The 23,365-nt window shown below is 44.0% G+C and overlaps 1 protein-coding gene and 1 long non-coding RNA gene across 3 annotated transcripts in view; one reads left to right on the top strand and one right to left on the bottom strand.

Moving 5' to 3' along the window:
• Positions 1-762: 762 nt before the first annotated feature.
• On the bottom strand, positions 763-3,756 carry C15H8orf33 (chromosome 15 C8orf33 homolog). Of its 2 annotated transcripts, none has more exons than XM_003942023.4 (5): positions 3,695-3,756; positions 3,295-3,606; positions 3,043-3,127; positions 2,748-2,894; positions 763-2,194 (listed from the first exon to the last, which is right to left on the bottom strand). In XM_003942023.4, exons 1-5 carry the CDS (start codon positions 3,698-3,700, stop codon positions 2,049-2,051), a joined length of 696 nt encoding a protein of 231 aa, XP_003942072.1. In that variant the 5' UTR covers positions 3,701-3,756; the 3' UTR covers positions 763-2,048. The 2 variants fall into 2 exon arrangements, with proteins under 2 accessions (XP_003942072.1, XP_010328106.1); XM_010329804.3 differs by having other exon boundaries at positions 2,775-2,894.
• Positions 3,757-3,856: 100 nt separating this feature from the next.
• Positions 3,857-23,365, top strand: part of LOC141581516 (uncharacterized) — a 38,543-nt gene continuing 19,034 nt past the window's right edge. The window contains exon 1 of the long non-coding RNA XR_012514224.1: positions 3,857-3,942. This is a non-coding gene — a long non-coding RNA (uncharacterized LOC141581516). The remainder of the gene's footprint in view (positions 3,943-23,365) is intronic.

Here is a 23,365-nt window from a genome sequence, read left to right as displayed (position 1 = left end):
GATCCATGGGGCATCTCATGAGACACAGGAGTATTAAAAGATTTAGTAAAAGGGTATTTAGGTGAAATGTAAATGAAACAGTGTTTTGATAGCACTTAACAAGACAGGGCTGGGTAGCTGGATAAAGACCAGGTCTAAACTGTGAAATGAACCCAGCTTCTGTTTCCTGGCAATGCGGAGTTCCAAAACCCCTTACTTGAAGCTCTGCATCTGGGTTATAAATCAAGGAATCTTTTTCAGATCAGACATTTCCTTCCTATGCACAGCACAGTGGCTGTCCATGATATTAATAAACAATGATTCTCAGTAGGAAAACACTCAAAAGGGTCATTATGACACTTTACATCTGCACAGTGACCATGGAGGAAATCTGTTTCCTGAATCTGTTACCTCAGCCTGATAAATCATAGGGCATAGAGCCACTTTCTCACACAAAGCTAATGTTTACTTTCCTGGAAGCCAGTTATGCTAAGATCTGGAGGAAGAGTAATCCAGGCAAAAGTAAGAGCAAGGTTGAAGACCTTGAGGCAGGATTAAATTCAGTTGCCTGAGGAGCAGAGGGGGACCATTTCAGAGAGGCCATCAGGGGAGTAAACACATGCAGGCCTAGGTAGGGCCTTTTACATCAGCTTTCATATTGTATTCTAGGAACAGGGAAGTCATGGATCAGGCGAATGTGATCCACCATACACGAAGAGTCAGTCTGGCTAACACAGCAGGCAAGGTAAGAAAAGTCGTAAGTAGAATGAGCAGTAGTGAAGATAAAGAAAACATGAAATATTTGAGATTTATTTTGAAGACAGAGCTGATATGCCAGCTAAAGTATATAGTGCTTGAAGGATAGCAATCAAGGATTACACAGGCTTCCTGCCATATCAACTAGATGGGCAGTTGTTGTCATTCAACGAAAAGCAGAAGTCAAAGGGAAACTGAAGCCTAACCAAGTGTTTTAAACACATCAAGTCTGAAATGCCTATGAAATACCCCAGTGGAGGTCTGCTGGGGGGAAATGGGGGAGGGACAGTAGTGGGTGGGGAGTTGGGGAGAGACAGCATGGGGAGAAATGCCAGATATAGGTGACGGGGAGGAAGGCAGCAAATCACACTGCCATATGTGTACCTATGCAACAATCTTACATGTTCTTCACATGTACCCCAAAACTTAAAATGCAATTTAAAAAAAAAGAAAGAAAGAAGTACCCCAGTGGAAATGCTTTGTAGGCAGTTGGAGTCCAGGTTTGGGAACTGAGTTTGGGAGACACCAGCAAATACTGAGCCACCAATAAGGATTAGGTCACCTGGAGATTCCCAGTTCCGTGGAACAAAGGACCTGACACTAACATGACCAACATTTAGACAAGAAGTCAGCTGAGGCTCAATCCAGGTCTCAGGCCAGAATTGTTAGGGCAAGAAGTTCCTTGCTCTTAAGAACAGAGCCTGGCCTAGTGGGGGCCATGCTGGTTCCCTGAGGATGACACCTGGTCAGGAATGAAGGCAACATGTACAAAGGACCCAGGTGGGAGCCTGGACCCAGAGATACCAGACCCCTGCATCTTCTGTACTTCCTCTAACACAGGTGGTCTTTCACTCCTTACCCAATTTTACCAAAAATAGAGATTAGGACAATGTGACATAACAGCATAAAGCACTAACCATTTAACAGGGATTCCCTTCAAAAGTGAAAAACACTGTACGATTAAATAGATTCCCAACTAATCTTTGTTACCAACAGCCACTTAATCTAATCCTAAAGACTGAGTACAATATTCTTTCTACAATACATTGAACACTCACTACAATTTATTATATATTTTCTAACTGCACCTCTCTCTCTCTTCTGGAAGAGGGAACATTTCATCGGAAAACAAATGGGGTCTTGTGCCTGCCTGATGGTATCACACCTGCACAACAGCTCCAAATCCTTGGACAAGGCAGGGAAGGACCAACCCTAGGGTTCTCTGCCAACAGAAGTCCTGGAAAGACTCTGCACTCAAGACAAACCCCTACGCCACCCCAAGGGAGGGGGACTGTTCCAAGTTGGAGGAGAAGCTAAAAGAAATTGAACCTGAACTCTTCATCAGGCAGAGCAGTTTCCAGAGTGGCTTTGGTTCTCCCTAAAGGGCGAGGCCTGCAGACCCTTTGGCTCTTGTTTCTAGTGGCTTCATCTACAGGCTGCACCTGGGCTGAATAAGCAGCTGTCATGGGGAGAGAAGCAGAGTATGTCAGGACTAAATAATAACAGCTAACATTATCTATACAGTATGTTTGCCCATACAACTCCAACCACTTTGCATAAATTAACTGATTAATTCCTCAACTTTGTAAGGTTGATATTACCATCACCCCCTATTTAGAGAGATTGAGTAGTTTTGCAAAAGGTGTTAGTGCTACTATGTGACAAATCCAGGATTTGAACCTAGTTCATATGGCTCCAAGAACGGCACTCAAATTGTTATGGGATGTGACTTCCTGGCCAGTAGAGAAAGCCAAGACACAAAGACATGAGGCAGCTTTCCCCATTCAGGAGCAGGACCAACATAGAACCAAGCTCTTTCCACCTCCTCCCAGGGCCTCCCCACTACTTCCCGGGTTCAGTCCTGTGAAGAGGGGAAAGAGAGGTCCATGCTTTATCTCTCCCTGCTCCCTCAGCCTTCACTGAGCCCATCTCCTTCCACCACCAGCCTTGTTGCTGTGGGCCTTCCTCCTTAAATTAGGCCTCCCTGAATCAACCAGTTGCTAGCTCCTCACCAGCTCTGAGAGCCCGCAGGGACTCACGCCATTCAGCTTCCATCTGAGCCCTGTAGTCTCCAAACAAGGAGTGCATCAGCTGCCTCTTTCGAGGCAGTGGAGTTCTTTTGCTGCGCAGGGTTCTGATTGCTCCAACAGCCTGCTCTTCTGTGAATAAAAATAAAGGACTAGTTACCATCTCTATACCGACCTCCTACTACCCCACCGCAAAGGCAACAACTCCATCCCCTGCCAGCACCTGCAGAACAGGCAGTGCCAATATTCACATCCCCTAACTCTACAGAAGGTCCCTTACTCTGTTTCGGAGTGGGTTTCTGCCTCTTGAGGCCCAGCTCCAGCTGCTCCACACACCAAGCCAATTCCTGGGCCAGCTGCTGTGCCTGTGACGGATTGGGGAAAGTGGCTGTGAGAGGGCACTGGGACACCACAGCCCTTGGCCCCATCCCATCCCCTCCCCGCCTTAACTCCGTGGACCCACACCACACGAGCCCGAGCCCGTGGATTCGCACCCGGGATTCCACCCTTCCCGACTGATACCCGCCCTTGCCTGGGCCTCAGCGCTTAGCGGGACTTCCTCTGGGGCGGGTTTTTCTGAGGCCTTCTCGCCTCCGTTTGCCACAGAGGGCCTGTTCCGGGCTTTCTTCCTATTCTTCTTTTTCTCTGACGCTGCGCTGCCTTCATCGCCTAACGGGTGCACTCTGGAGGCGGTGTTACTGCACGTGGGTTGCCCTGGGCAGGGAGAGACAGCGGAAGGATTCCGGGCGCTGGAAACCGGGTCGGGGAGCTGGTGTCTGCGGGACGCGCGGAGAGTCCCCGGGCCTGGGACCGCCGCTGCCTCCCCGGCAGGATGTCCTAGGGCCTGGAGAAAGGGGGACAGCACGAGGGTCACAGAGGGCCGCAGACGCTGCAAGGCCCCGCCACCCGCGCGTCTTCTCCACACCGCTCACCGCCATGCGCCTCAGTCGCCACCGGAACTACGAGCGCAGAGTCCGACGCCGAATTCCGTCCTCCGGAAGCGCACCTGCGACTCCGGGTTCCGCAGGGCGCGGGCGGGGCGGGGCGCGGCGCGGGCGGGGCGGGGCCGGGCGGGGCGGGGCCTCAGGCTCCGGGAAGAGGCTGCGGGGGTCTCGGGAGGACCCTGGTCAGCGAGCGCTCGCGGGCATTGATGACGCGCCCGGCACCTTTCCGGATAAAGGTTCGCCGCTCTGCACGAGGGTGTACCCTCTCAAGGCTCACCTTTTGGTGGGGAGGGAAAGCAAGTGAACAGCACAGAACAGCTGTGGCGCAGGAGGGGGGTCGGCCAAGGAGCCCGGGAGCCGGGGAAGAGGCCGCGGCCTGGGACCCGGGGCAGCCCGCGGCGCTCGCTCGGAGAGGGTCGGGGCGCGGTGGGGTGAGGGGCCGGCGTCGCGGGACGCGGGGGCGGGGTGCGGCCTGAGGCGGAGGTGAAGTGGAGGGGTTTCAGAAACAGACGCGGGAAGAGCTTTGGACGGGATATGGCGGCGCGGGGAAGAGGGAGCGAGCCCCGTCCCGCCTGCCTTCCCCCCGCGCTGCCCTCCCTCCGTGTCCTGCTGGAGGGCCGGGGTCGCACGCAGCACTCGACCCCCGCCAATGAAGGCCTCGCAACCGGGAGGAGCTGCCTGGAGGCTGAGGTGAGGCCGAGCGAGGCGCCAGGAGGGTGGGTTGTGTTGCTTGAGAAGGTCAGAGTCGGCGATGTCCGATGATTCCTGTCGGGGACACGGGAGTGGAAAGTGGTGTCTCCTGAGACGGCGGGAGGGAAAGTGTCAGCTGCCTGGCCTGCAGGGTCTCAGAGGGCGAGGGCTTGGTCATCACTGATAGTTATTTACAGTAGTTTGACAGATTACCCCCAAAATTCAGCGGATTGAAAACACATATTACCTCATACTTTTCTGTGGCTAGTGGTTGTGGCTCATGAAGTTGCTTCACCTTTTGAAGGGAGGAAGACTTTTTAGACGTTTTAAAACCACCACAGTTTGGTTTGTGTTTTAGTCCCAGGAGACTGGAGGGAGTGCATTCCATCTCCAAAAGGGCCTTTCTCTGCCTCCCTTGACTGGTACAAAACTGCTTCTTCCAGAAAACTTTCTCGATCCAGACATCTGCCTGAACACAGGCCTCACACCCGATTCCTTCCTCTTCCCCAGGCACCAGGTCCTATCCATTTATTTCGTAAATAATCACTGCCACCCACCGCCCGACAACCCACCGCCTGCTGCAAGCTCCCACGCACATCATCCCCCAGCCTGAACCACTGGAACAAATTACTCACTCATCTCTCTGCTTCCAGTCTCAGTTCTTCCTGTCTTTCCTGAACCACCTGCTGGTACAGTGACCTTTTTTTTTTTTTTTTTTTTTTTTTTTTTTTTTGAGACGGAGTTTCGCTCTTGTTACCCAGGCTGGAGTGCAATGGCGCGATCTCGGCTCACCGCAACCTCCGCCTCCTGGGTTCAGGCAATTCTCCTGCCTCAGCCTCCTGAGTAGCTCGGATTACAGGCATGTGCCACCACGCCCAGCTAATTTTTTGTATTTTTAGTAGAGACGGGGTTTCACCATATTGACCAGGATGGTCTCGATCTCTTGACCTCGTGATCCATCCGCCTCAGCCTCCCAAGTGCTGGGATTACAGGCTTGAGCCACCGCGCCCGGCTACAGTGATCTTTCTAAACAAAAACTGACCATAACAGTGGCCATGGCTTCTGCCTAAAAATCTTCCATTTTCTCTGAATAAAGTCCAAGGTCCTTAACTGCCATGGACTGCCATTTACCTGACTGTCCAGCCAGCACATGCCCTACAAATCATACATACATAACTATTTCCAGACTTTGCTGTACTCGGCCTCCACTGATCCCTTCCACTGATCCCCTCGTTCCTCTGAGGATGCAGCAAGAAGGCCCTAACCAGATGCAGCCCTCCCAATCTTGGACTTCCCAGCCTACAAAACCAGAGGCCAGATCAATGTATTTTCTCTACAAATTTCCCAGTCTCACAGATTCTTTTATAGCAGCACAAAACAAAGGCACCTTGACTATTTTTGGCCCTTTGTCTTTGTGTATACTTATTATTATTGAGACCAAGTTTCGCTCCCTCACCATGGCCAGAGTGCAGTGGTGTGATACTGGCTCGCTACAACCTCTACCTCCCTGATTCAAGTGATTCTCATGCCTCAGCCTCCCAAGTAGCTGTGACTACAGGTGCACATTACCACGACCATCTAATTTTTGTATTTTTAGTAGAGACGGGATTTTGCCATGTTGGCCAGGCTGGTCTGGAACTCCTGACCTCCAGTGATCCGCCTCAGCTCCCAAAATGCTGGGATTGCAGACATGAGCCACTGTTCCTATATATGATCAGCACATACATTTTTTAAATCAGCCTTTTTTCCCATTAAAAACTTCTTTGAGATTTTTATTAGAATAGCAATAATTCTATGTAGTATTTGGGGGAAAACTGAATCTCCATATTAAATAAATCTAACCCAAACCTGGTATACCTCTTCATTTACATCGGTTTTCTTTTAGTATTTTTAATACAGTTTTATGACTTTCTCTGTGAATACCCTTCACATTTTGTTAATTATTCCCTGACATGTTTTAATTGCTATCAGCATTCAAATTGGAGCATAAATCATCTATATCTTTATGGTATATTGAAAATATTTGCTTTTTGTACCAGGTTCATGGCAGAGAGATCCTAAAACAGTTGGAATTTTCTCAGTGATAAGGCTGATCGGAGCATATTTTGTTCTGAGGTGACTCTTGGCAAGCCCCTAGATAGCTTAGGATAGTGGCTGGTCACCAGAAAGACCAAGCCTGGATTAGAAGCTTGGAGGTTCTGACCCACCCTTCAACCTCTGGGAAGCGGAAAGGGGCTGGAGATCGAGTTAATCACCAATAGACACAATCATGCCTGTATAATGAAACCTCCATAAAAACTACAAAAATTACTGGGTCTCAGCAGCTTTTGAGTTAGCTCAGATATCTATGTGCCAACTAAGTAGTGTGCCCAACCTCCACAGAGACAGGGCTTTTTGTGCTTGGGACCCTTCTGAATCTTGCCCTGTCTTCATCTGTCTGTTCATTTGTATCCCTAATAGTGAATGGTAAAGGTAAGCCTAGCATTTTCCTGAGTTTTGTGAATCATTCTAGCAAATTATTAAACCTGGGAGAGGAGGTGGCTTGGGGGAATGCCCAACTTTATAGCAAAGTCAGACAAGTGTGGGTGACCTGGGTACCTATTTGCAACTGTTGTCTTAAGTGAAGGCAGGCTTGTGAGACTTAACCTTAAACCTGTAGAGTCAGATGCTAACTCTGGGCAGGTAGTACAAGAATCAAACAAATTTTGTTGGGCACCCAGTTGGTGCTGAAGAAGGACCCACGTATTTTGTTAGGAGAGGAAAAATCTCTTAACCCATAATAATATCTTTTTTGTCTCTCTGGTCTATCAATTATTAAGAGAGGCATACAATACTCTCCCACTATAATGGTGAATTTGTGTATTGCTCTTTGCCATTCTATAATTTTAGGTATATTTGAGGGGTTTTTTTTTCTTCCATAAATTTAAAATATTTATAGCTTTCTGGTGAAGTTGAATGTTTCAGAATTATGTAATGACATTCTTTTACCTATAGTAAAACTTTTGGTCTTATAGTTGATTTCATATAATAGCTGTACAGTTTCAACAGTTTTCTTTTCTCTATGCTCTTACTTTCAAACTTTGTACTCAAGTTTTAAGATCTCCATATGGGCCAGGCACGGTGGCTCACGCCTGTAATCCAAGCACTTTGGAGGCCAAGGCGGGCGGATCACCTGAGGTCAAGAGTTCAAGACCAGCCTGAGCAACATGGTGAAACACTGTCTTATAAATAAATAAATAAAGAAGACATCCGTTTTAAAAAAAAAAAAAAAAAAAAAAAAAAGATCTCCATATGGCTTGATCTTTTAAATCTAGCCTTGCAATCTTTGCTTCCTGACAGCAAGATTTAGCCTACTGATAAGATACTTTATAGTTTTATCCTGTTTGTTTTTCCAAACCTTTTTCCATTTCTCACTTTGCTTTGATTATAGATTTTTTTCTCTCTTCCCATGTTTCTCTCTCTGCTAGTTTGGAAACTAGGTACCCTATTTTTATTCTTTTAGTAGTTGATCTTGAAATTTTAACATGCATTCTTAATGTATAAAAGTCTTAGGTTAATCAATATTTCTATATTCTCTCTTTTTTTTTTTTTTTTTTTTTTTTTTTTCAGACGGAGTTTTGCTCTTGTTACCCAGGCTGGAGTCCAATGGCGCTATCTCGGCTCACCGCAACCTCCGCCTCCTGGGTTCAGGCAATTCTCCTGCCTCAGCCTCCTGAGTAGCTCGGATTACAGGCATGAGCCACCGTGCCCAGCTAGTTTTTTGTATTTTTAGTAGAGACGGGTTTACACCATGTGGACCAGGATGGTCTCGATCTCTCGACCTCGTGATCCACCCGCCTTGGCCTCCCAAAGTCTATCTTCTTCTTGAATAACACAAGGACCTTTTGTTGACAGCTGTTGTGAGACCTTGGTTCTTGTCTTCTTATTTTAAAAGAATTTAAACAAGATAACGCAGCAAAGGAGATGCAGCATAGAGTACTTTATTGCACAGGAGAAAGAATATTTGGAAAGTTAAATGCACAATACACAGTACACCTGAGAGAGAGAGAATTCAGGGCCAGCTACTCCTAAGGATGAGACAGCAAAGACTGGCACCAGGGAGACTCCCTTTATGGGAGTCTTAATGATTATTCATAAAGAAGTGGAGACAGATGCTACTAGTAAGTATGTTCCGGATGGTCCTGTGAGTGCACATGTGCGTTAGCTGTATGTTCATACAATGCCTGTTGTTTATACAATGCTTGTTGTACATGCTTGTATATGCTTTTCATACATGTCGCTTGGCTCATTCGCATCTTAAATCTCCAACCAGGGCTCTGCTTTTTACTATTATAATGAGTTAAGGGTAAGTCTGAAAACAGGTAAAATCAAAATATGCATGCTCTCTGCAGGGTAAATTCTCTACTGAAGATAGCTTTCCTTGAATGAGCTTAACCATATGTCAGTGCTGAGGCTTATTGTGTTGATTGTACAGTGACCACAGGTGCTGCATTCTGAGGACATGGTCACTTCCTTGATTACCTATCCTGACAGACTTTCAATGCTCTCATTTCATCCACTACCTTTTGACCCATATGCTATTTTTGTCTTGACTTCATTTCTGTCTTTGTTTTCAAATCCTCCATATGGCCGGGTGCAGTGGCTTATGCCTGTAATCCAACATTTTGGGAGGCTGAGGCAGGTGGATCACGAGGTCAAGAGATCAAGACCATCCTGGCCAACATGCTGAAACCCTGTCTCTACTAAAAATACAAAAATTAGCTGGGTGTGGTGGCATTTTGTTTCCCTTTGGGAAACTATGTCTGCCCGCTGTGTGTAATCTTGGAGGGACATTAATTCAAAGTTTTATCTTCAGAAGTGGAAGGATCATAAGCTTCCTTTCCCTGTGCCTAGAGAAAACCTATAGGTAACATAGAACCTAATGGTGAAACAATTGATACTATCTTCCTAAGATCAGGGACAAAACAAGAATGTTCACCCTTGCCATTCCTCTTCAACACTGTACTGAAGGTGCTAACCAGGAAATTAGGCAAGAAAAGTAAATAAAAGGAATTAAGGTTAGAAACAGAAAAGTAAAGCTGTCTCTATTCACAAGTTGTATGATCTTGTATATAGAAAATACTAAGGAATCCACTAAAAACTATGAGAAATAATAAATTATTTCATCAAGGTTGGAAGATACAGAACAAAATAACAATATACAAAAGCCAATTACATTTCTCTACACTTGTGCCATGAACTGAATTGTGTGACTTCCATTTCTGTGTTGAATCCCTAACCACAACTCACAGCCACCATGAATGTATTGCAGATAGCACCTTTAAGGAGATGATTAAGGTTAAATTAGGTCATTAAAATAGAGCCCTAATCCCATAAAACTGATATCTTTATAAAAGAGAGACACCAGATGTCTCTCTCTCTCCCCTACACTATATGATAACACAGAGAAAAGGTAGCCACCTGCAACGCAGAGAGAACTGTTACCAGAAACCAAACACCGCCACAACCTTGATCTTAGACTTTCTAGCTACCAGAACTGTGCGAAAATAAATTTACGTTGTTTAAGCCTGCCAGTCTATGGTATTTTGTTATGGCAGCCCAAGTAGACTAAGGCAACTTGTAATCAAACAACCAAATATGAGATGTTTTGTTTAAATAAATTTAACAAAACAAGTGGAAAATTTATACTCTGAAAACTACAAAACATTGTTTGAAGACATTAAAGAAGATCTAATCTATGGAAAAATATCCCATGTTCATGTATCTGAAGACTTAACATTGTTAAAATGGCAATACTCTCAAACTGACCTACAGATTCAACATAACCCCTTGCAGAATCCCACCTGAGTTCTTTGTAGAAATTGACGAACTGATTCTGAAATTCTTATGGGATTTCAAGGGACCCAGAATATCCAAAATAATTATGAAAAAGAAGAATGAAATAACAGGACTCACATTTCCCAGTTTCAAGACTTGCTACAAGAAGCAACAGTAATTAAGATAGTATGGTACTAGCCCAAGGATAGACAGAGCAATGGAACAGGACTACAAGTACCAAAATAAACCCATACACCTACTGTCAACTGACTTCTTTTAAAAGGGTGCCAAGATCACTCAATGGGCAAAGGGTAGTTTTTTCAACAAATGGGTGCTGGGACAACTGAAAAGCCAGCCACAAGCAAAAGAATGAAGCTGAATCCTTACTTTACACCATATACAAAAATTAACCCAAAATGGTGAAAGACCTAAATGTAAAAGCAAAAACTATAAAACTCCTATAAGAAAACAGAGGTAAATCTTTGTGACCTTGAATTTGGCAAAAGATTTTTAGATACAGCACCTAAAGCACAAGTAACAAAATAAAAAATAGATGAAATGGACTTCATCGAAATTAAAATTTCTGTGATTCAAAGGGCACCATCAAGAAATTGAAATGACAATCCACAGAATAGGAGAAAATACTACAGATTGATAACTAATAGAGACTTTTATTTAGAAAATATAAATAACTGTTATGACTCAATAATACAAAATAAAATAATCAAATTTTAAAATGGGCACAGGCTCTGAATGGACATTTATTCCATTTAGATATACAAATGGCTCATAAGTGCATGAAAAGCTGTTGAACTCATTAGTCAGCAGAGAAATGAAAATCAAAATCACAGTAAGATCCCACTGCTATCCACCAGGGTGACTAGAATTTAAAAAGTTCAATAACAACAACTTGGTTGTTGTAAGATGTGGAGAAATCAGAACCCTCATACATTCTGAGTAAAAATATAAAATGGTACTGTCAAAATGATCAGGCAGTTCTTCCAGTGATTAAACATCAAGTTATCGTAAGACTCAGTTATTCCACCCCATGTAGATTACCAAGAGAAATGAAAACATATATCCATACGGAAACTTATAAATGAATATTTATAGCAGCATTACTTATAATAGCTAAAAGGTGTAAAGAACCCAAATATGGCCAGGCGCGGTGGCTCAGCCTGTAATCCCAGCACTTTGGGAGGCCAAGGCGGGTGGATCACGAGGTCGAGAGATCGAGACCATCCTGGTCAACATAGTGAAACCCCGTCTCTACTAAAAATACAAAAAACTAGCTGGGCATGGTGGCGCGTGCCAGTAATCCCAGTTGCTTAGGAGGCTGAGGCAGGAGAATTGCCTGAGCCCAGGAGGCAGAGGTTGCGGTGAGCCGAGATCGCGCCCTTGCACTCCAGCCTGGGTAACGAGAGCGAAACTCCGTCTCAAAAAAAAAAAAAAAAAAGAACCCAAATATCCATCATTGAACAAATGGATAAATAAAATGTGGTATATACAAACAGTGGAATGTTAATCAGAAATTAAAAAAAGAATAAAGTAGACTTTCAGCTTCTGGACTGGCATATAAAATGCTTGGAAGTCAGTCCATGGTACATTAGTGGCTCACACCTGTAATCCCAGCACTTTGGGAGGCCAAGGCAGGAGGATTGCTTTAGCCTAGGAGTTTGAGATCAGCCCAGGCATTGAGATCAGCCTGGGTAACATAGGGAGACCCTGTCTCTACAAAAGAGAAAAATTAAAAATTAGCCGGGCATGGTGGTGCACACCTGCAGTCCTAGATACTTGAGAGGCTGAGGTGGGAGGATTTCTGGAGCCCAGGAATTCAAGGTTGCATATCGTGGACCGTCCGGACGGGTAGGCACGTCTGCCCGGGGGTCTCTCGACCTGCAAGAGGGTCCCAATACCTAGAAGAGGGAGTGCGCCTGAGAAAATAATAAAGACAGAGAGAGAGAAAGCGAGGCGTCTGGAGGGCTGATAGGCTGTGCCTAAACAGCAAATTTTATTTTTCAAATGCCAGGAATAAATACACTTTCTTGGCTTTGGTCTACGTCATAGTAAGAGGAAATGCAAATGTATACCTTACATGGCCTATACAAGAGAGAAATCAGATACACAATGGTGGCAAGAGGAAATGCAAATGTATACCTTACATGGCCTATACAATAGAGAAGTCAGATATGCAATCAGTGGTTGTAAAAAGTAACAGAATTTCCTGTAATCACAAAGCTTGTTTGCATCCAGACATTATTCCTCCTGGCTGCAGGTATCTCCGGTTTGATCTTGTTTTAGAACTGAGATGTGAAAAGGTTTTCTGGTTTTGCTCATCAGAATATCTCTTAACCGGATTCTCCTTTGTCTACTCCTAACTCAACTTAACTCAACTTCCCCATTCAGGAATCTCTGAGTCAGGAATCAAAGCCATCCCTTATGGTGGTATTTTGCTTTGCAAATATCGACAGTTAAACCATTATCTAGGGTACAAGGCAGTTAGGTAAGTAAAGGTTAAAACTTATTCTTAAAGTCATAAAAAGGTCATAGCAGGAACTGGTTGCTGGTAGGGGGTTACTCGGTCTAGCAGCAACACATAGTTTTAGGCCCAAACGATATTGTGGTTGATATTAGAAACTGATCATTCATCTTTCTTCCTATATTTCAGGATAGCTCGACTGCCTCCAGTAGGAAACTGTGTTTGGGATCAAACTCACCGTATAGTGAGACTCACGCCTTTTAGGGGTCTCACACGGGAGTGTTCCCCACAGTTGCAGTCAGTTATGATCATGCCACTGCACTCCAGCCTGGATGACAGACCAGAACCCTGCCTCTGAAACTAAACAAAATAAAGAGCTTGGAAGTCATCACTCTCATCTACACAGTAAAAAAAAAAAAAAAAAAAATTTTAAGCTGAACAAACTAAAAATCATCAACTCTTCTTGGATTCATTACAGAATTGAGCTAAATTACTGTCCACAAAATTGAAGAGACAGACTAGCAAATTCAGAGAATCATAACTTACCAGAGCATAAAACTCTGTGGAACCATTGCAGGAGACTCTGTGTTGACAAGACTGAGAGTAAAAATGCCAGTGTGGCAAAGTTTTAAGGGAACCTCCATACTTTCACAAGCTTTACCTACTGAAGCCATAACAGGTTCTCACAGTGAAGATCAAAGAAAAAATTCCCTTGATATTTCAAGCAGTGGGAGGGGGAAGGTAGCCATTCTGAAATATGCCCAGAGCATACTGTTCTCAGTAAAGCCCAACCTCAGGAGAAATTATTTTATAGAGCCTAACCTGCTGGGGTTTTACCATAGATAAACTGACCTGGGGAAAGAGAAATACATAACTCCAACCTACTCTAGCCTTTCCATCTCATCTAAGGGGGATAAAACAACACAAAACTGAGAAGCATTTGTGAGGTCACAGGTTCACTAAAAGACTGAGACTTAATCATAAGATTATGTGATGTTTCCATCCCTTCATTCCTTACCTCAGCCCTAGAGATCCTGTATAGTTAGGGGAGAATATCACCAAAAGACTATGTGTCTGAATTTTGCAAAATTAATAACATACACCAAACCACAGTTCCAGAAAGTACAGACAACACCAGCAAGATAAATACCAAAATTCTACACCTAAACATACCATATTCAAACTGCAGAAAATGAAGAACTAACAAACAAAAAAAAAAAATTGAAAGAAGCCAGAGGGCCAGGCACAGTGGCTCACGCCTATAATCCCAGCACTTTGGTAGGCCAAGGCAGGTGGATCACCTGAGTTCCAACATTTGTTGAAAATGATACCCTACTGTTTTTTGGACAGGGTTTTGCTCTGTTGTCAAGGCTGGAGCACAGTGGTGCAATCAGGGCTCACTGTATCTTTAACCTCCTGGACTCAAGCAATCCTCCTGCTTCAGCCTCCAAAGTTGTTGGGACCACAAGAGCATGCCACCGCACAAGGCTAATTAAAACACTTTTTTGTGTGGAGATGAGGTTTCCCTATGTTGCCTAGTCTGATCTTGAACTCCTAGACTCAAATGGTCTCCCTATCTTGGCTTGCCAAAGTGCTGGGATTAGAGGTGTGAACCACCACAGCCCAGCAACTCTTAATCTTAAAATAATATTTTGTACATTACTTTATATATGCTATCTGTAATATAAGTTATACATATTTTTCTCAGTTTGTCATTTGTCTTTTTACTTTATGTCGGTTTTGGTCATGAAAAAAATTTTCATGTGGTTAAATTTATCTCTGTTTCCTGATTTGGAGTAATAGTAAAAATTTCCCTAACTTTCAGTTACCAGAACAATTTATTCATGTTTTCATCTAGTACTTGTTTGGTTTTGTTTTTTAACATTTACCTCTCTGTTCCATTTGCAATTTATTCTGCTACAAGGTGTGGAGAATGGATCTAATTTTATCTTCCAAATGGCTAGCTGGTTATTCCAATACACACATTATGACATTTATCCTTTACCCAGGGTGGTTAGATGCCACCATTTTCTTATATCAAATTTCCATAGGAGAGCAGTCTCCACAGTTGATGTTCTGACATTTGAAAATGCTCAGAACTTACCTTTAGCCCATAGGCAGAGAAAACTCTGCACATAGAAGAAGCCACATGGGGTATCTGGGAGCCAGGGTGCTCCCCACCCCTGCCCACAAACAACAGGGGCCAGTGGTGACTATAGTTCTTGCCCCTAAAGCCTTAGGCGAGTGGTCCAGTTGAAATTTGCCCACTAAGGGCCCTATTTTCCCCACAGGCCCTGGAGCTTTTTTTGGAGGGTTTTATTAGACTCAACAATGACACGCAAAGCAGCACAGCTCAGAGCACATGCTGGTCAGCCAGCAGAGAGCTGGTGAATGAATATGCTGAGGCAATGGAAGACATACCACTGGGTGGGTGGTCATCATCCACACATCTGCTGACAGTGCCAATTGTATAGTTACCTGCAGACTCAGATGACTCACCCCAAATTTTGAGAGAATGATGCCACATAAACACATACACCCCAAGGCGGTATGAAAAGGTTTTTTTAATACATAATTGGGGCAGCAGCAAAGGCTTCTCAGGAAATAGACAAAGAGAGGAGCTTGAGACAGCAAGGAAAGGAGGCTGACTGGGTATTTATTGTGGTTGGAGGTGGGACTGATGGGAGAGTCTCCACATACAAGCAGGGGCTTGTGTGGTTTGAATCTTCTGCTGTCACCAAAGAAGGAAGGACCCAGGTTTTCTTGCCAGTTTCTCCATATGTGAGCACAAAGGGAAGAGGGAGGGTGAGACTTAAACACTGACAATAATCAAACATCAAAAAATGGCCCCAGATGGCTCATTACTCCATTTGAGAGGTATGTTTTGTAGTGAGCAGTTCTATGCAAATCTACAGCCAAAGGCAGAGGGAGCTGAGAGGCCAAAGAAAGAGGCAGTTAAGTCCAGTTTCCCAGAAGAAAACATTTAACAGGGACTTAGAAACAGAAGTGATGTCTTAGGCAGCTTTGAGATGATGGATCCCTGCACCTGCCCTCCAGAAAGTAGCAAGCTTTTTTGGTAAATCGTGTGCAGCTGGTTATGTCTCAGACTTTCTGGCAAAGGTTGTGACCAGTGGGGAGGTTAGATAAGCATCCTTATAAGGGGTTATCTATGCTGCAGACATTGTGTAAAGACCTTGCTGCAGGACACTTTGGTATGCAGGAGTCAACTACTGGTCATCATAGTGGTTTTGCTTCAAGAGGGCATTATTCTTGCCAGGCAGCAGGCTATTTTCCTACACTCCACTCTGTGAAATCAGCCCTTACAATCTCACATGACCTCCTCTTATGTAGTCGTCCCTGGACATACAGGGAGAGTACTTGATATATAGCTTTAGAAGCAGAGCATTGCCAATGGAAAACAGCCTAGGCCCAGCAGGATTCCAAATGAGAAAGATTTGCCAGCTTTCTTGAATCATCTCCAGTCTTTGGAATATTCATATGGTTTGGCTGTGTCCCCACCCAAATTTCATTTTGAATTTTAATTCCCATAATTCCCATATGTCATGGGAAGAACCTGGTGGAAGGTGGTTGAATTATGGGGGTGGGTCTATCCCATGCTGTTCTCATGAGTGACTGAGTCTCGTGAGATCTGATGGTTTTTAAAAGGGGAGTTTCCCTCTATAAGCTCTTTTCCTTGCCTGCTGCCATCCATGTAAGATGTGATTTGCTCCTCCTTGCTTTCTGCCATGATTGTGAGGTCTCCCTAGCCATGTAGAATTGTAAATCAACTAAACCTCTTTATTTTGTAAATTGCCCAGTATTGGGTATGTGTTTATCAGCAGTGTGAGAACAGACTAATACAGTAAATTGGTAACAGTTGCTGAAAAGATACTCAAAACTGTGGAAACAACTTTGGAACTGAGTAACAGCAGAGGTTGGAACAGTTTGGAGGTCTTAGAAGAACACAGGAAAGTGTGGGACAGTTTAGAAACTCCTAGAGACTTAAGGAATGGCTTTGACCAAAATGTTGATAATGTGTGGACAATGAAATCCAGGCTGAAGTGGTCTCAGATGGAGATGAGAAACTTGCTGGGAACTGAAGCAAAGATGACTCTTGTTATGTTTTAGCAAGGAGACTGGCAGCATTTTGCCACTGTCCTAGAGATTGTGGAACTTTAAACTTGAGAAAGATGATTTAGAGTATCTGGTGGAAGAAATTTCTAAGCAACAAAGCATTCAAGAGGTGATTTGGGTGCTGTTAAAGGCATTCAGATTTTTGATTTTTAGTTTTGAGACAGTCTCACTCTGTCACCCATGCTGGAGTACAGTGGCATGATCTTCCTCACTGCAACCTTCTGGGTTCAAGAGATTCTCCTGCCTTAGCCTCCTGAGTAGCTGGAATTACAGATGTGCACCACCACACCCAGCTAATTTTTGTATGTTTAGTAGAGACAGGGTTTTGGCATGTTGGCCTGGCTGGTCTTCAACTCCCAGCCTCAAGTGATTGGCCCACCTTGACCTCCCAAAATTCTGGGATTATAGTCGTGAGCCACTGTGCCCAGCCAAGGTATGCAGTTTTAAAAGGGGAACAGAGCATAAAAGTTTTAGAAAATTTCAGCCTGACAATGTGATAGAAAAGAAAATCCCATTTTCTGAGGAGAAATTCAAGCCAGCTGTAAAAATTTGCATAAGTAACAAGGAGCCAAACGTTAATCACCAAGACAATGGGGAAAATGTCTCCAGGGAATGTCAGAGACCTTTGTGGCAGCCCCTCCTATCACAGGCCAAGAAGTTTAGGAGGACAAAATGGTTTCATGTGCTGGGTCAAGGGACCCTGTACTGCCTGCAGACTAGGGACTTGTGCCCTGTGTCCCAGCTGCTACAGCCGTGACTGAAAGAGGCCAAAGTACAGGTCAGGGGCCGAAGTGCCCAAGACCATGGGAACCCACCTCTTGCATCAACATGACCTGGATATGAGACATGAAGTCAAAGGAGATAATTTTTGGAGCTTTCAGATTTGATTGCCCTGCTGGATTTTGGACTTACACAGGGCTGGTAGCCCTTTTATTTTGGCCAATTCCTCCCATTTAAATGGCTACATTTACCCAAATGCCTGTACCCACATTGTATCTAGAAAGTAACTAACTTGCTTTTGATTTTACAGGCTCATAGGCAGAAGGGACTTGCCTTGTCTCAGAATAGACATTGAACTGTGGACTTCTGAGTTAATGCTAAAATGAATTAAGACTTTGGGGGACAGTTGGGAAGGCATGATTGGTTTTGAAATGTGAGGACATGAGATTTAGGAGGGGCAAGGGGTGGAATGGTATCATTTAGCTGTGTCCCCACCCAGATCTCATCTTGAATTGTAACTCCCACAATTCTCACATGTCCCAGAGGAACCTGGTGGGACATAGTTTAATTATGAGGGTGGGTCTTCCCTGTGCTGTTCTTGTGATAGTGAATGAGTCTCACGAGAGGTGATGGTTTTAAAAATGGGAGTTTCCCTGTACAAGCTCTCCCTCCTTGCCTGTTGCCACCCATGTAAGACATTACTTGCTCCTCCTTGCCTTCTACCATGATTGTGAGGCCTCCCCAGCCATGTGGAACTGTATATCCATTAAACCTCTTTCTTTTGTAAATTGCCCAGTCTTGGGTATGTCTTTCTCAGCAGCATGAGAATAGACTAATACAAATACCATTTTTTTTTCCTCAGAAGAAATAAAATGAGTGATATGTAATAATAATTTGAATACTAGAAATATGTGCAGAAGGATTGCAATCAAAAAGAGAATCTGGCCAGGCGCGGTGGCTCACGCCTGTAATCCCAGCACTTTGGGAGGCCGAGGCCGGTGGATCATGAGGTCAAGAGATCGAGACCATCCTGGTCAACAAGGTGAAACCCCGTCTCTACTAAAAATGCAAAAATTAGCTGGGCCTGGTGGCGCATGCCTGTAATCCCAGCTACTCAGGAGGCTGAGGCAGGAGAATTGCTTGAACCCAGGAGGCGGAGGTTGCGGTGAGCCGAGATCGCGCCATTGCACTCCAGCCTGGGTAACAAGAGCGAAACTCCATCCCAAAAAAAAAAAAAAAGAGAATCTGGGCTGTGTGTGGTGGCTCACACCTGTAATCCTAGCACTTTGAGAGGCCAAGACACGAGGAATGCTTTAGGAGTTTGAGACTGGCTTTGGCAACATAATGAGACTCTATCTCTACACAAAAATAATAAATGAAATTAGCCTGGCATGGTGGCACACACCTGTAGTCCCAGCTACTGTGGAGGCTGAGGTGGGAGGATCAATTGAGCCTGAGAGATTGAGGCTGTAGCAATCTGTGATTGTGCCATTGAGCCCCAGCCTAAACAACAGAGTGAGATCCTGTTTCTTTTGAGAGAGAGAGAGAATTTGTGTGCCAAAATGGAAAAATAAAAAAAACCTGTTCCATTAAGGAGCCAAGTAAAGATATCATGAAAAAACTTAAAACCCATTTCAATTAAAACCTAGTTCTTTAAAGACTTCCTATAATCAGAAAATAATTCAGGATTCAGTCCAAATTTTAGGCAAATGAAAACTAAGAAACAATGGTCAGGGCTGGAATCTAATAACAGGTGTGCTACAGTTTTCTTATGAAACAATTTTTCTCTCACCAATCCCCCTTTTTTTACTAAAGAGAAATCATAGTATGACAAATTTATTTTCAAAATTAAGTTTTAGTCTTATTATACTTGGCCCGATTATTTGCATAACATGCAGCAAATATAGTGATTGGCATATAGGCTTCTTTTAAGTTGGCTTTGCCAGAACTTTTCATAAGGAATTTCAGATTAGACGTTTAAAAGCTCCTTGGCAAGGTGTGGTGGCTCACACCTATAATCCTAGCACTTTGGGAGGCCAAGGTGGATGGATCACGAGGTCAGGAGTTCAAGACCAGCCTAGCCAGCATGGTGAAACCCCCTCTCTAATAAAAATACAAAAATTAACAGACGTGGTGGCAGGCGCCCTTAATCCCAGCTACTAGGGAGGCTGAAGCAAAGAACTGCTTGAACCAGGAAGCAGAGGTTGCAGTGAGCCAAAAGCATGCCACTGCACTCCAGCCTGGGCAACAGAGTGAGACTCTGTCTCAAAAAAACGCTTCTCAAGGCTAGGAAGCCAAGCCAAGCATTTGCCATCAGACTGTACCTGTAATGCCTGTACAAGTTCATTGAATTCCTCTCTTCTCAAGGTCCTGTAATCTCTAGAGGTTCCTGAACCTGTCTGAAAGTAGCATTCTTCACTTACCACAAAGTCAGAAACCTTGTAAGGGAGCTGCCATAGACAAGGTACCAGGCCAGTCATTCCAAGGGTCTTTTGGTTCCTCTATAAAGTCAACTTGAATTTCTCAAAGCTGTCTGATCATGTCTGAAAATATGCCAGTTCTCGCAAAGCCTTAGTAAAGGCTTGGTAAAGCCATGCTTGGCTTGGCTTCCTAGCCTTGAGCAGCTTTTTTTTTGAGACGGAGTCTCGCTCTGTTGCCCAGGCTGGAGTGCAGTGGCACAATCTTAGCTCACTACAACCTCTGCTTCCTGATTCAAGCAATTCTCGACCTCAGCCTCCCTAGTAGTTGGGATTATGGGTGCCTGCCATCATGTCTGCTAAGCCACTTGGTAAAAATTCCAGTGTCTTCAGTGTATGTTGTTACAAAAGAAAACATATTATTGCTGAATGTATGCAAATAACTATATTGCCATAAAGTAAGAATACTCATGAATAGCTTCCAAAGTTTGGAGAAATCAGGTAAAAAGAATAGTAAATGTTTAACTATTGCTTACAAAAGGATATTTTACCCAAGTGCTATATATAAAAAGTTTTCTTGACTGGGAAACAACTATAAAAATAATTAGCAAGGTTGCAAACAAAAAAGTCATTAAAATCATATTAGCCCTTCAACAGTTCAATCCTGTGTAATTCTTGCTCTTCTTGATGTTGGGTTAGTAATCATCATGAATACACTTGTTTTTTATTAGAGTACTGGCAGTTTTTGCTTAGTCCAGTGGCAGGATCTTCAAAGTTATCAGAAACCTTTATTCAAGATTACTTGTTAGGGTCTTCTCCATGAATTTCCCTGAAGGCGCAACACTTTAGGGTTTGCAAAATGCTTTTAGAAAATAGCAGCAGAATAAAGCAATTTATGGCATATGTCAAGATATATGAGATTTTTTGGAACCTCATATAATTTTGGAGCACATATTAATAAAGCATCCTACAAATATAAGGCAAAGTAAGTTAAACACTAGAAGCTTCTGCCAAAATGGCTAAATAGGAATGGCTCCAGTATGCAGTTCCCACCCAACAAAAGCGATTCAGAAGGCAAGTGATCTCTGCATTTCCAACTGAAGTACCAGGTTAATTTCATTGGGACTGTTTAGACAGTAGGTGCATCCCAAGAAGGGCAAACCAAAGCAGTGTGGGGCATCACCTCACCTGGGAAATGAAAGAGGCCAGAGAACTCCTTCTCCTAGCCAAGAGAAGCCGTTGGGGATGTTTCCCAACACTCTGGCACTCTGGATCAGATACTGTGCTTTTCCCATTGTCTTCACACCCAAAGACCAGGCGATTCCCTCCAGTGCCTACACCACCAGTGCCCCAAGTTTCCAGCACAAAACTGGGTGGCTGTTTTAGCTGCAGCAGTTTTTTTCTCATACCCGGTGGCACCTGGAACACCAGCAAGACAGAACCACTCATTCTCCTGAAAAAGGGGGCTGAAGCCAGGGAGCCAAGTGATCTGACTCAGCAGGTCCACCCCCACGAAGACCAGCAAGCTAAAATCCACTGGCTTGAAATCCTCAAAGCCAGCACAGCAGCCTAAGCTTGACCTGGAACATTTGAGCTCTGTAGGAAGAGGAGCATCCACCATTGCTCAGGCTCTGGTAAGCAGTTTTAACCTCACCTGTGTTAACAAAGTCACTGGGAAGTTTACACAGCAACTGGGTAGAGCACACAGCAGCTCTGCAATGCCTCTGCAGGCAGACTGTCAGCTAGACTCACTTCTTGCTGGGCAAGTCATCTCTGAAAAAAGGCAGCAGCCCATCAAGGACTTATAAATAAACCCCCAACTTCCTGAGACAGAGCACCTGGGAAAAGGAGCAGTTGTGGGTTCTGCTTCAGCAGACCTAAATGTTCCTGCCTGGCAGCTCAGAATGGAGCAACAAATCTCCCAGCACAGTGTGTGAGCTCTGATAAGGGACAGACTGCCTCCTCAAGTGGCTTCCTGACTCCCATGTATCCTCACTAGGAGACATCTCATACAGGAGAGTTCAGGCTAACATCTGGCAGGTACCCTTCTGGGACAAGGCTACCAGAGGAAGGAACATGAAGCAGTCTTTGCTGTTCTGCAGCCCCCTTGGGTGATTCCCAGGCAAACAGGATCTGGAGTGGACCTCCAGCAAACTCCAGCAGACCTGCAGCAGAGGGTCCTGACTGTTAGAGGGAAAATTAACAAACAAAAAGAAATAGCTTTAACATCAACAGAAAGGACATCCACTCAGAGACCCAATCCAAAAGTCACCAACTACAAAGACCAAAGGTAGATAAATTCATGAAGATGGAAAGAAATCAGCACAAAAAGGCTGAAATTGTCAAAAACTAGAATACCTCTTCTCCTCCAAGGGATCACAACTCCTCGCCAGCAAGGGAACAAGGCTGGATGAAGAATGAGTTTGATGGATTGACAGAAAAAGGTTTCAGAAAGTGAGTAATAACAAATTTCTCTGAGCTAAAGGAGCATGTTCTAACCCAATGCAAGGAAACTAAGAACCTTGAAAAAAGGTTAGACAAAATGCTAACTAGAATGATCATCATACAGAAGAACATAAACAACTTGATGGAGCTAAAAAACACAGCACAAACTAAGCTTCATAAGCACAGGAGAAATAAAATCCTTTATGGAAAAGCAAATGCTGAGAGATCTGCTACTACCAGGCCTGCCTTACAACAGCTCCTGAGGGAAGCAGTAAACATGGAAAGGAACAACCAGTACCAGCCACCACAAAAACATACCAAATTGTAAAGACCATTGACACTATGAAGAAACCGCATAGACTAACGGGCAAAACAACCAGCTAGCATCAAAATGGCAGAATCAAATTCACACATAACAGTATTAACCTTAAATGTAAATAGGATAAATGCCCCAATCAAAAGACACAGACTGGCAAATTGGATAAACAGTCCAGACCCATCAGTGTGCTCTATTCAGGAGATCCATCTCACAAGGAAAGACACACATAGGCTCAAAATAAAGGGATGGAGAAAGATTTACCAAGCAAATGGAGAGGAAAAAAAAAAGCAAAGGCTACAATCCTAGTCTCTGATAAAACAGACTTTAAACCAAAAAGATCAAAAGAGACAAAGAAGGGTATTACATAATGGTAAAAGGATCAATGCAACAAGAAAATGTAATGATCCTAAATATATATGCATCCAATACAGGAGCATCCAGATACAAAAGCAAGTTCTTAACGGCCTATGAAGAGACTTATACTCCCAGATGATAACAGTGGGAGACTTTAACACTCCACTGTCAATATTAGACGGATCAATGAGACAGAAAATTAACAAGGATATTCAGGACTTGAATTCAGATCTGGACCAAACAGACCTAATAGATATCTACAGAACTCTCCATCCCAAATCCAC

This window comes from Saimiri boliviensis, chromosome 15, assembly GCF_048565385.1.
Source record: "Saimiri boliviensis isolate mSaiBol1 chromosome 15, mSaiBol1.pri, whole genome shotgun sequence".
NCBI lineage: Eukaryota > Metazoa > Chordata > Mammalia > Primates > Cebidae > Saimiri > Saimiri boliviensis.
The sequence above is the reverse complement of the archived record's forward strand: the minus strand, read 5'-3'. Positions and strand labels throughout refer to the sequence as shown.

Bases quoted from the DNA above. Each gene is read 5' to 3' on its own strand.
- C15H8orf33 (XM_003942023.4), bottom strand. The intron at 2,895-3,042 runs GTAAGGGACCTT...TTTTATTCACAG, and splicing joins GAAACCCACTCCGAAACAGA to AAGAGCAGGCTGTTGGAGCA. The intron at 2,195-2,747 runs GTGAGGAGCTAG...TCCCCATGACAG, and splicing joins CCTGCGGGCTCTCAGAGCTG to CTGCTTATTCAGCCCAGGTG.